A 12,452-nucleotide genomic window follows, 5' to 3' on the forward strand; every position below is an offset into this window, starting at 1 on the left:
AGGCTTTAAAAGCTGGGATAAATAGCGGGGGGAAAGGCCATGTAGAGTTTTAAAAGTTATTAATAAAATCTTAAAATCAATCCTAAAAAATACTGGCAGCCAGTGTAAGGAAGCTAAGACTGGAGTGATGTGATCGTATTTTCTTTTTCTAGTTAAGAGTCTTGCAGCTGAATTCTGAACAATCTGGAGCCGATTAATAGATTTCTGGCTGAGACAGGTGAACAGACTGTTGCAATAGTCGAGGCGTGAGGAAATAAATGCAGGTAAGATTACTTCAGTGTCATGAAATGAAAGAATTGAACGTATTTTGGAGATATTTCTAAGATGATAAAAACATGCCTGGACAAGCTTTGTGACATGATGCTCGAAGTTAAGTTTACTATCAAACCAAACACCAAGACTTTTAGCAGCAGGCTTAGAATTATCTGAAAGAGAATCTGTGCAGGGCAAAATCTGTTTGGTTATATGTTGTGGACAGATAACAACTATTTCTGTTTTGTCAGAATTCAGCTGCAGGAAATTTTGAGCCATCCAGTTTTTTATCTCATTCATACACTCATGTAAGGAACTCAGTCCTCTGTGGTCTGATATCTTAAAGGGACAGTACAGCTGAGTGTCATCAGCATAGCAATGAAAAGAAACACCATGTTTGCGAATAATATGTCCCAAAGGGAGCATATACAAAGAGAACAAGATTGGCCCCAGCACTGAACCTTGTGGGACTCCGTACTTTACAGGAGAAAAAGACGACTTGTAGTTATTAACTGTAACACAAAATGATCTGTTGGACAGGTATGAGGAGAACCAGTCCAGTGCAGTGCCTTCTATTCCAGCCCAGTGCTTTAGCCGGTCTAACAAAATTTGGTGGTCTACTGTATCAAAAGCAGCACTAAGATCAAGGAGAACAAGAATAGAGCACAAACCAGCATCCGAAGCCAACAGAGTGTCATTAGTTACCTTCAGTAGGACGGTCTCTGTGCTGTGGTGTTTGCGAAAACCAGATTGCAATTCGTCAAAAATGTTATAGTTGTCTGCAGCTAGAAATAAGTTAGTGTAGTGGTAACATCACCGCCTCCCATGTGGGAGACTGGGGTTCAAATCCCAGCTGTGGTCTACCTCCAGTAAGGGTCCTTAGGCAAGACCTCCTCACGCTCAACCTGCCTACCATTGTATCCTACTTGTAAGTCGCTTTGGATAAAAGCGTCTTACAAGCTAAATGACTTAAATGTAAATAAGTGTTTAGACAAGTACTTCTCTAAAATCTTTGATATGAAGGGGAGTTTGGAGTTTGGTCTGTAGTTTTCGGGGGATGAGGGATCTAGACCAGGTTTTTTCAAAAGAGGTTGCACACATGCAATTTTAAAATAATCTGGCACAATCCCAGTGGACAGAGAAGTATTTAAAATATTCAGGAGAGAAGGAGCAAGCGAATCAATGATCGAGATTAAGAACTTAGTTGAAATGACACCAACTGGGCTGGAAGATGGTTTCATTTTAGAGACAGTTTGTAGTATCTCAAATACGGACATGGGAGGAAACTGGCTTAAAGTGCATTCTCTAAAAGGGTGTGAAACTATGACTGGTGAGGAGTTAGGGATAACAGAAGCTCTGATTGATTCTGTTTTATCATTAAAATAGGTTAAGAACTTCTCACACTCTGCATCACTTTCAGCTGGAATGCTGGGAGGGGTTGGGTTTACTAACTTGTCAACAGTATGAAATAAAAATTTAGGATTATGGCAGTGAGCAGTGATCAGGTCTGAGAAGTATTTAGCTCTGGCACAGGTGTGTATTCTTTACCATCGTAATGTAGTGGAGTAATGCTTCTTTCATAGCTTCATGATGCACTTGAAGTCCAGTTTTCTTCCATCTCCGCTCAGCTTTCCTACACTCAGCTTTACAACTACGAATGCTGACATCTATCCAAGGCTGTTTGTTGTGTTTGTTTTTATGGGTCGGACCTTTGACATGTTGAACCAGGTTGAAAGATTCAGTAAGACTGAGTATTAGTATTATTATCAATATGAAGGTTAAAGTCTCCAGCAATAATTACCTTATCATACCTCACAACAATGTTAGCAACATACTGGAAAAATTATCTTCTACTACTACTACTACTACTACTACTACTACTACTACTACTACTACTACTACTACTACTACCACTACTGCTACCAGAACTACTAGTACTACTACTACTACTGCTGCTGCTGCTGCTGCTGCTGCTGCTGCTAAACAACACTAACATAAATCACAGTACTGTACTATGCAGACCACAGTGTGAATATTTGCTCATTTGTCTGTCAGTGGCTCAGTGACTCGTGGGGTTTTAGTAACAACTTAACCCCACATGTTTGTTCTGTAGAGACTATGAATCAAAAACTGTAACAGTCCCTGATGGGGCTGGATAAGTGACTAAGTCAACATGTTTTCACATCTCACCTGCAGTCGCTGCCTCCAGCACTGATGATGTATTTATCGTCACAGGAGAAGCGGATGTTGGTCACATGAGCTGAGTGACCAAAGTACCGCTTGTGTTTCGCCTGTGAAAACATCAGAACAGGTTCAAAGGATGCCTCATCAGTCTGAGACTCATTCAGGCTAAACACTATTGTTCACTCACAAATTTTTCAGAGCAGGGAAAATCAAAGAGCTTGATGAGGCCAAAGTCGTCTCCGGTCACTAAGTTGAGGCCGGCATGAGAAACACAAGAGCAGTTAACATCAGCCTTGTCAGCATTTCGAGGCCAAACACCAAGAACCTCGTCCCCCAGGATGCTGGAAAACAAAATGCCACAATCAGTGTCTGGGTTTTTGTGGATCCACGGTGTGTTTAAAGGTTTCGATCCCTAGACTCCACAGTTAGTTTATTTGGTTCTACAGTGTGTTCCTTTAGCTGCAGCAGCCATGTCTCTGCAATTGGTTCCGTTCGTTCTACAGTTCATTCCTAAACTCTGTGTTGCGCAGTCTCTCTACTTAGTTTGACAATTCTACATGAACATTTCTTGTGTCATTCTGATTCTTTGCACATGATTTTTAAAGGATGGTCTCACTGTCTTACCTTTCATCAGCACCTCCATATTAGATCAGATCAATCTATCTTTACTAACAGGCTACGTTTAAGGTTGCTGTAGTCAAACCTCTACTCAAAAAGCCTACTATGGACTCTGGTTTTAGTGAATTATAGACCAATATCCAATCTGCCCTTTATCTCTAAAATCCCTGAAAAGGAAGTTTATCTTGTATGAAGATTTCCAGTCAGGATTTAGAGTACATCATAGAACAGAAACAGCACTGGTAAAGGTCACTGATGATCTTCTATTAGCATCAGTCAATGGACTACTCTCCATACTCGTCTTGTTAGATCCTAGTGCTGCATTCGACACTATAGATCACAACATTTTATTACACAGAATGGAACATGTCATTGGTATCAAAGTAACAGCACTAGAGTGGTTTAAATCGTATCTATCAGACAGACTTCAGTTTGTACACGTTAATGATGAGTCTTCCATGCACACCAGAGTTAGTTACAGAGTTCCACAGGGTTCTGTGACTCTGGACCATCTCTTAGTTCTACTGCTATAGGTTAGTCCATTTCATGTCATTAACTTTGTGTCTTCTCTCTCCCGTAGTTGTGTTTCCTCCTCTCTGTCTCCCTCTCTCTGTTCTCCTCTGGAGGTTTCCTCCTCCTTGGAGCTGTATATCTCTATAGTCCAGTTACTGGTCCTTCCAATCTATGCAGAGTTTGATGCTTGTTGTTGTTTTTCGCCGCCTGCTGTTCTTTTCCCTCTCCTCTTTCCACTCACCCAACCGGTCGAGGCAGATGGCCGCCCACCCTGAGCCTGGTTCTGGTGAAGGTTTCTTCCTCTAAAGGGAGTTTTTCCTCTCTACTGTTTCCTGGTGCTGCTCAGTGGGGTTGTTGGGTTTTCTATATAATTCTGTATACAGTTATATTCTGTAAGGTCTTAAACCTTAAACAAAAGTGCCTTGAGATGACCTATGTTGTGATTTGGCGCTGTATAAATAAAATTGAATTGAGTTAACATCTGGTTTTTAATACACAGTAATATCTGTAATGAAATATGCTTAATGACAAAGTGTTACTTGTTCTTTACAATCTGTATTATGTCCCCTTGGTTGTACACTCAGATAAGAGAGATAAGAGAAGACTGTATTTATCCCACGATGGGGAAATTCTTTTGTCTACAGCAGCAAGGTGACATTAAATAGAATATTGAATAGAAGAACAGTATAGAGTGGACAGTGGACAGTATCGGTATTAACTACACAAGAAAAAAATAAAAAATAAAATAAAATAAAATAAATAAATAAATAAATAATAAAAAAAGATCCATGGACTCAGTAAGGTTCCGCAGAGCAACAACAATCAGAAAAACAAGACTCCCCACCTTCAGAGGAGGTCAGTGAGAGTGGAAGAAGTCAGTTGCCTCACCTGGTCCACGTAGCCCAGGTGATCCTCTCAATGATGGACTGCTCTGTCACAATCTTCCCAGAGGGAACTTCATGCACCTGACGACTGTAGGTGCTGGTGGACACCTGGAATATAAACAGAGAAAATTCAGACTTTGTCAGTTTACTGACGTTGGAATAAAACATTTACAGCAGGAAAGGTCTGGGCACCAACTGGACCAGACAGCAGTCAAACCTGCATTTTACACGGACCCAAACAGACCTGGGTCATTTCAGTTGTGTCTCTGCTTTGAGTAAGAAAGTAGGTTTAAGTGTTTTGAACCTGGATGTGTTTGCTGTCAGCAGAGAAGTCGATCTGGATGACGAAGCCGGGGATATCTTTACAGTAACCAATCCTGTTGAGTGATGGCCCCAGAGAAAGGTCGTAGTAGTCCACAGCACTTTCCACTGAACCCACTGCCAGAAACCGATTGTCTGGACTGAACCTGAACCATCCCCCAAAACATGTAAGTTGGTTTGAAGATCAACAGAGAAGCAGTAAAGGCTGGTGTCCTTTCTGAAGTCATGATATCTGTTAAACACCAGTGTCCTACCTTATGTCCTGAATGGCAACACTGCGGTCTCTCTTCTTGCCCCACACTGTAAGGGAGTTAACCAGCAGGACAATGAACTCTCCGTTCTCCAGGCCGATGGAAACCATCTCTCCGTTGGGACTGTAGGAGGTGCACTTGGCAGGATGACCCAAACTGACCTTGTTCAGGAGTTTCTAGCACAGTGAATTTGAACACATCTGAGTAAGTTATTCACATGTTGTAGATCTGCAGTGATCTAAGACTCTGTATGGTCAGTCTGTACTATCTTGAGTCACCCCCTCAACCTTCAAACCTGTACCTTATCAGCCAGGTCCCATATTCGGATGGTCCCGTCATCACTGGCAGAAATGAAGACGTCTTTGAAAGGGTGAGTTGCCAGACCCCAGATCCCTCCCTGAGTGTGTCCATTAATCATAGTGTTGGATGCAGCGTTCTTTTCTCCAACCTCTATAATCTCTCCATCTTTGGTTCCCACCAGGATCTTACCCTGGACCAGTAAGGATGAAACACAAGTCAATGTGAGATTCACCAGGTTTGCTCAGTGTTAATTAGCAGCATAGATTCAGATTACAGAAATCTAAATTTCAGCTAATGATTTCTAGCATCTATTGTCACTGTACCAACAAAATACGGACATCAACACAGGCCCAAAGCTAGAACCGAACACAGATGTTACGCTTACCTGGTGAGTTTAGCCAGCTGGTGTTTTCTTACCTTTCCTCTGCAGACAGATCGGACATTCTCCACAGGTTGGCCGGTCTCCAGCTGAAACACTCTGCAGCGCTTCATCTCCTGATCCCACAGCTTCACAGCCCCGCCTTCTTTAGTCCTGTGAAAAACACCATGACAATCATAGTTTGGATCTACTGTTCGCACGTCTGTCATACGTGTCATTTCCCAAATTGACAAGAAACATCCAACAGTGGCTGAGTCTCGAAATGGTCTTTGGTCAACATGACCCACAACCCTTCACCCGACAGACACTAAAACCATTTTAAGGTCTTTGTGCCACCAGGTGATGAGCAGCTGCTACGACAGAGACCAGTGATGATATTTCTGTTTCTGTTCACTGGCTGCTTCTAGTCTGTGATTTACCTTCAATTCATCAATCAACAGTTCTTACTGATCCAAAAATAATTTGTTTTATAAGACAGATTTAAAACCAGTCACACAGTCTGCAATGACAACAACCTGAAATATTTAATGAACATTAACGAGGAAAACCTCAATATTAGCTGCTAAAATTCTGATTATTACCCACATCTGTAGCCTGTTTAAAAAGTGTAGCTTAGAATCAGTTAGAGTTGTGTTCATCACTTCACAAACTTCCTTTTAGTTACTCACGGTCGCTCCTTCCCCCCAGTAACAATGAGTCCGTCCCTCAGGGTGGTGTACATGCTGAAGACTGGTCCACTGTGAGCCTTCGCCACCACTCGTACCAGGAAATGCTCTCTCCAAACATACACATCTCCATTTATAGCACCAGTGAATGTTAGGTTGTTCTGCATGAATTAAACACGACTTACAACAAAGTCACAAACACTGAGGATTATATTTTTAAGAAGAATCAGTTCTTGTCTTACAGCACCAAATGCCACAGACAGCATGGTCTGCATGCGTCCATCCTCCACTGAGCCGATCACACCTTTCTTGTACATAAGTGAACCTCCGACAAGCGTCCAGAACTTGATGTGTTTGATTCCCACTGACACAAACTGGGTGTCAGAGTCTGGTCTGAACTCCACCACAAAGATCCGCTCAGCATGGCCTCCTTTACTGGTCACCTTGGTTCCTGAGAGGGCAGAGGTCAGCTGTGATACAACTCTAATGGTATGCATATAGTAGTACAGGAGGACTCTAGATCAGTATACAGTATATACTATAATCAGAGCCATTTCCTGCAGTTTGGGAGTGTTTGCTTAAAGTGGCTTCCCAACTGGACTGATGAATAACACATCTCACATCTGAACAAACAGACGTTATACGTGCTATACTGCTGGAATTACTGTGTCGTACTTTTTTTCTTCAGGATCCGAGGTGAAAACTACAATTACCTCCATAAGGTACTCAATAGGTCAAGTAGCTTTTTACATAAGCTTCTGTCCAGACTTATATTCTAATGTGATCATCCAGGAGTCCAAGTGGACGTTTGTGCAAATCCTTCAATACATACCACAAAAATGGGACAGAACCACAACCCTAAAACATAAAGTCTTCCAAGACGATTGAGGCATAAAAATCTCTAAGGGTTAGTCCACCGTAATGTGTGCATATGACACAGCACATGCCACTGTGGATATCTGTAAATATATGTGTACTATACCTGATTTCAATCCTTTCATGATTTCAAGCTAATTTTTTCACTCAATCTTACACCACTTATTGGTACATTTATTCTTACATTTGTTTTCTTAGCTTTTGTCTGGACTGTAAAGTATATTGATTGGCAAAATTATTATTGTTTTATCTCTGATGTAAGCTGGAAAGTTTCTGGAAATCACCAGAAAGCAGTTTAATCTTAACTCTAATCCTAACCCTTCTATGGGTCAGATCCAATGTTAGTGCACTAAAGTACTTTGCTCTATAGGTGTACCACAGATTCTTGTCCTTCCTCCACTGTCAGTCATGACATAATTTACATTTCTGAAATAACCAGAGCAGATGTGAGAGTAGGAGAAACTATAGTATACCTTCCTGCCACCTCCACACTGTGATGGTGTGTTCAGGTTCCACTCCGACAGAGAGCAGCAGCTTTCCGGTAGCACTGAAGTTAACATATCCGACGCCTTTCGCATGGGGACAGCGGAGGATGGACAGGGTCTGCTTAGTCATGGCGTCCCACACATGGATGGATGGAGCAAGGCCTGTGAGAACCATACAAAGCCAACAACCCAACAGCTGAAGCATTAAGGAACCAACACAGCAAGTAGCCCAACATAAGGAACTGTGGAGCCAGTGATCTGAGGCAGGAAGGTGCCGTACAGGGGCAATTTCTCTGTCTGTATACTCTGAAGTAGAATGTTTTGTTGTCTTGTTTATCAGGCGAATGCACCCGTTCTACAACAAAACACTGAGACTATTCAGAACATTCATCCCAACACAGCTACTGAAGGTCTGACAAATCTGTAGGCCTTTAACTGTAGGACAAACTCAAGTCTTTTCCTCGTCATTGTGATTTTTATGATTTTACTGTATTGCCCAAATAATGTTACATGTAAAAAATAACATTAATATTTTTATTTTATTTTTTTCAGTGACCTAAATCCATAGTCATTGTCCACTGACAATTTACCACTTACTGTACAATTGGAGATTATTCACTGGGCACGAACTACTCCGAATCAAGTGAAAACTCGAAAAATTAGGACACTGAAAATCCCAATAGCAAGGAGACAAGGATCTAAGGTCTCCCCCAGAACTGTAGAAGCCTGAACATAAGGTGTTCAGTTATAATGGCATATGAACTGCAAAGAAAATTATGAAACTAATGGTGAAATGAAACCAAAGGAAACAAGGAATGGAGATGCTATAATGGCAACAAGCTAAGATCCAGGAGTGAACAGACACTATCTTAAAATCATTTAGGAGAAGGCGCAAACTGGTGTTGACATGCTGGTTCAACAAAACACAACTGGTAAGTGACAGTGTTTGGGATTCAGAGTGAACAAAATCTGATTTCACACAGAAAACATTTTACAATTACCATTGCCATAATCACACAGGACCTTCTTCTGAGGTCTAAAGTCAGTGCAAGATGAGTCAGGTTGTTTTGGGATGATGTTTTGTTCAAGTCAAAAATAAAATCACATTCAAGATGTTAACCTGCTGAAATCAAACCAGAGAAAACTGGTAAATCAACACGAAGCCTAAAAAAGAAGTTTCAGTTCAGCACTACAGCATATATATTTTCACTGTGGTTCAATTTTAGTAAACAACACATCCCACAACATTTCTGTGCTGATGACATGCAGTTTTATATCCAGTTACAAATGGGTGTTATGTGGGTCTTATGTTGGTTTGAGGATGCCAGAAGCTCGGCATCTTGGTTTTTTTCAATCAGTCTCTGTTTTAAAATGTATTTATTTTGTTTCCATTGTTTATAACATGCTGCATAAAACATTATTAGAATTTATCCTTAGGTGATTCTGAATCTACACAGTCAGTTTTAAAAATGTTGGCAGACCCACTGTCCCATGTGATCATGGCCAGAATTCAACATAATCACTGTCAAGCAAATCAAAGAACTGTTGTTATGCACCTGTACTATCTGCATCAATACAACAGACCCAGGTCTGGTTTTTATATAAGTACTTAAAATGCAGCCTCTGAATCACAGTCTTACCAGGAACGGTACAGACACCACATTCAGAACCACCCAGGCTAGATCAGTTTGTTTAACATGCATTAGAGGCTCTAAGCAAGGCTTTGTTCTGTGGCTTGCTTTAGTTTCTCTACTGCCATGCTCGCACTAATGCGGAGAAATATGAAAACCCTGTTTATTAAAATGTTTTCCATCCACACTAATATTTTCAGATAACAGTATGTACTTTATAACTGAAACAAACACAGAGTTGCCTCTTTTCTCTTGAACCATGGTTAGCCAACTTTAAAAACTTTCTATGACTCTGAGAAGAGAAGTTTGTCTAGTTTAAGTTAAGGATCATCACAAACTTATCCTGAGCTAAGATTGTGTAGTTATTATTTTCCATGATAACTACATAAGCTCCTCCTGTGAGATAAACTGGTGGGCCTTGAGGAAAAACAATGGAACAAAAAGCTTAAGTAGCTCCACTGTCTGGTGAGGATTCAGGAACAACAAGTGGATTTGTTGCAAAAGGTTTTCCATATAAAACCATCAACAAGAGTTCCAGTTTAGCACAAACGGCTCAGTTTACTCCTCTTTCAAACCATTTCACACTTTGGGATAAACACTCTTTGAAAGGTGCAGGAGCACAGCAGGATGTGAAGGAGGCCATCTACATAATACCGGAACAACCATCATCAGCAGAGGAGGTGGTTGATAATAAGCCCCCTACAGCTGTTTTCTGACTTGCATGTTTAGGTTTGGTCAGTCTGAGACCTTCCATCACTCAGATGATCATCAGCCGCACTAAAACATGATGACGAAGTTCATATGGGAAGGTATGTAATCGTTTCTCAAAAGTCCAGTTTTCAGTGGAAGAAAACATTAGTGAGTGGGTACGAAAGGTTTTCATCTGAATCCATATTAATGTCGACATGGACTCTAAGTGGTGGGGGGACGAGCTACAAACAGGATCCTGACTGCGGATACTCACCAGACATTTCAGCCTCTACACACCAAGAACAAACAACACCAACAGGTTAAACAATGGGTTCTCCACATGAACTTGAACAGAAAGATGTGTGAACGGATCAGTGATGAGTGACAGCAGAAAGGTGAACAGACACTTACCTGGCAGGTCAGCGATGTCACCTGGTGATGAGGTGAGGTGATGACAATGAGGAAGCAGTGGGAAAGAAACAAGTGCAACGTGCGAAAAGCCACCAGGTGATGCATGAGAACAACACAGAGAGCAAGTTTACTGCATTAAACTGTGTCATCTGTCTGTTAGAGCTATCAGTCTGCACACTTTGAGCTCCTCACAGCTCTTCATAAATCCATCACTAAATGTTGTTGTTTTCTAAGAGTACTTTTTTTAATAAGACATGTTAATGTTAGCATTATGTGAATATTAGGAGATGGTGGAAATAAAGCACAGAAACGTTCTCCACCTCAGCTGAGCTTCGAAACCTTTTAAAACATCAGGTATTCACAGTTTAATTTCATTTCAAATATAAAATGTGAGCTGAGACATGTTTGTTCCAGCTCAGTTGACTTGCTGCTCTGTGACTCACCAATCTGTCCTGTGGCAATTATGTTTTGGTATTTCGGGTGCTGATTGACGGTCAGACAGAGGATGTCATCGGTGTGCTCCAGGTAGAAACTCTGAGTTCCTGTCAGCAGAGTAAGCAGGAAGTTTGACAACACTAACAACAACAACAACAACATTTGAACTTATCAGCTCAGCAAGAATTTCACCGACCGGCAGACAGGTTCTGGATGACCACCGCAGCAGCGGTGTGGAAGATGATGTCAGCACCATCGTTGAGGTAATGCAGGTTGTTGCGACAGTCGAAGCCTCTGTAGCCGAAGACGTGCTCCAACACCAGCTCCTGAAAACCAAATACAAACAGCTGTTTGGTGAAAAGCCGTGCGTCAGACACCTGCTGATGGTGGAGACTTGCACTGACCTCGACCACTTTCCTCTTCTTTGTCACATTGTTCTTCAGCAGTTTGTCTGGCAGCGGAGCAGCTCGACTCACAGGTGGCCTGAAGAGAAGGACAAACAGCAACAAATCTCAAAATTCTGATTACATCTGTAAATTATTACGTGTCCTTGGATTTGTGTTTTGGCCGATACGCACTGTTATCGGCCAAAACAAAGCAAATCAAATTAGTTTTACTCTCCTCCTTTATTTTTGAGGATTAATTTGTATGGTTTTGCGCAGTGCTGCTTTGACAGTAGCTTTTAAGAGGTCTCAGTTATTAGTATTTGATCCCCTGCTGATTTTGTACGTTTGCCCACTGACAAAGAAATGATCGGTCAATAATTTTAATGGTAGGTTTATTTTAACAATGAGAGACAGAATAACAAAAAAAAAAATCCAGACAAACACAAAAAGTTAGAAATTGATTTGCATTTTAAGTACAAAACTAGCAGGGGATCAAATACTTTTTTCCTCCGCTGTACATCATCAGAGAAAAAGGAGTGCAACCAAAATGCTTCCATTTCGCAAGGTGGTACTATGAAAACTAATTTCAACATAACCCGTTTAACAAAGCACCTAAAAACATCCAGTAGATTACAGCGACTTCTCATGAGTCATGGAGGTGAAGGTGACACTGAAGGAGCAAAAGCTGAAAAATTACAGAGGAGCTGACTGAATTTGTTGTTTTGGTCAGTGTGATACCTCTCCTCAGCTGGGAGCTCTTTGTGCTGCAGGTGAGGTTTGGTTCCTGACATGTTCCTGATGCTGGTAGAGTAGATCTTGGTGACGTAATCCACCACCTTCTCCCTGGCCACGTCACTGTCGTACCCTGGAAACACAACAACACAAAATCTTAATTCTAATTCTAGTGTCAGCTCTCCATCTGGTATTTGGGAAAAGGCTTCGTGTCCAGGACCACAGACCTGCATCTCTTCTTTCCTTTCCTCATTTTTATCTCATGTCTCCAACAACAAGTCTTCAACAGAGACACTCCCCAGTGCTTCAGCAAACTCACGCCTTAATGATCCCAAACCTACATCACCTAGTCCACTGATCTCTGCAGATAGACCCTAGTCCTTCTAACTCTGAGGTAGAAGAGGTATTCCACCAACTGTAGGGTCTGTGGTTCGATCCC

At 41.4% G+C, this 12,452-nt stretch overlaps 1 protein-coding gene across 2 annotated transcripts in view; it reads right to left on the reverse strand.

The window, feature by feature from the left end:
* LOC113161595 (echinoderm microtubule-associated protein-like 6) overlaps positions 1 to 12,452 on the reverse strand; it is a 29,429-nt gene that overhangs the window by 1,963 nt on the left and 15,014 nt on the right. The window contains exons 27-41 of one of the 2 annotated variants that reach the window (XM_026359274.1): positions 12,020 to 12,146; positions 11,300 to 11,378; positions 11,092 to 11,221; positions 10,904 to 11,002; positions 10,461 to 10,481; positions 7,717 to 7,890; positions 6,610 to 6,818; positions 6,371 to 6,528; positions 5,741 to 5,855; positions 5,325 to 5,513; positions 5,027 to 5,199; positions 4,756 to 4,918; positions 4,456 to 4,559; positions 2,624 to 2,777; positions 2,443 to 2,543 (exon numbers count right to left, since the gene is read on the reverse strand). In XM_026359274.1, the coding sequence (XP_026215059.1) occupies positions 2,443 to 2,543; positions 2,624 to 2,777; positions 4,456 to 4,559; positions 4,756 to 4,918; positions 5,027 to 5,199; positions 5,325 to 5,513; positions 5,741 to 5,855; positions 6,371 to 6,528; positions 6,610 to 6,818; positions 7,717 to 7,890; positions 10,461 to 10,481; positions 10,904 to 11,002; positions 11,092 to 11,221; positions 11,300 to 11,378; positions 12,020 to 12,146 (1,996 nt within the window). The remainder of the gene's footprint in view (positions 1 to 2,442; positions 2,544 to 2,623; positions 2,778 to 4,455; positions 4,560 to 4,755; positions 4,919 to 5,026; positions 5,200 to 5,324; positions 5,514 to 5,740; positions 5,856 to 6,370; positions 6,529 to 6,609; positions 6,819 to 7,716; positions 7,891 to 10,460; positions 10,482 to 10,903; positions 11,003 to 11,091; positions 11,222 to 11,299; positions 11,379 to 12,019; positions 12,147 to 12,452) is intronic. The other variant, XM_026359275.1, reaches the window with a different exon arrangement.

The sequence above is a fragment of the Anabas testudineus genome, chromosome 1 (genome assembly GCF_900324465.2).
Source record: "Anabas testudineus chromosome 1, fAnaTes1.2, whole genome shotgun sequence".
Lineage (NCBI taxonomy): Eukaryota > Metazoa > Chordata > Actinopteri > Anabantiformes > Anabantidae > Anabas > Anabas testudineus.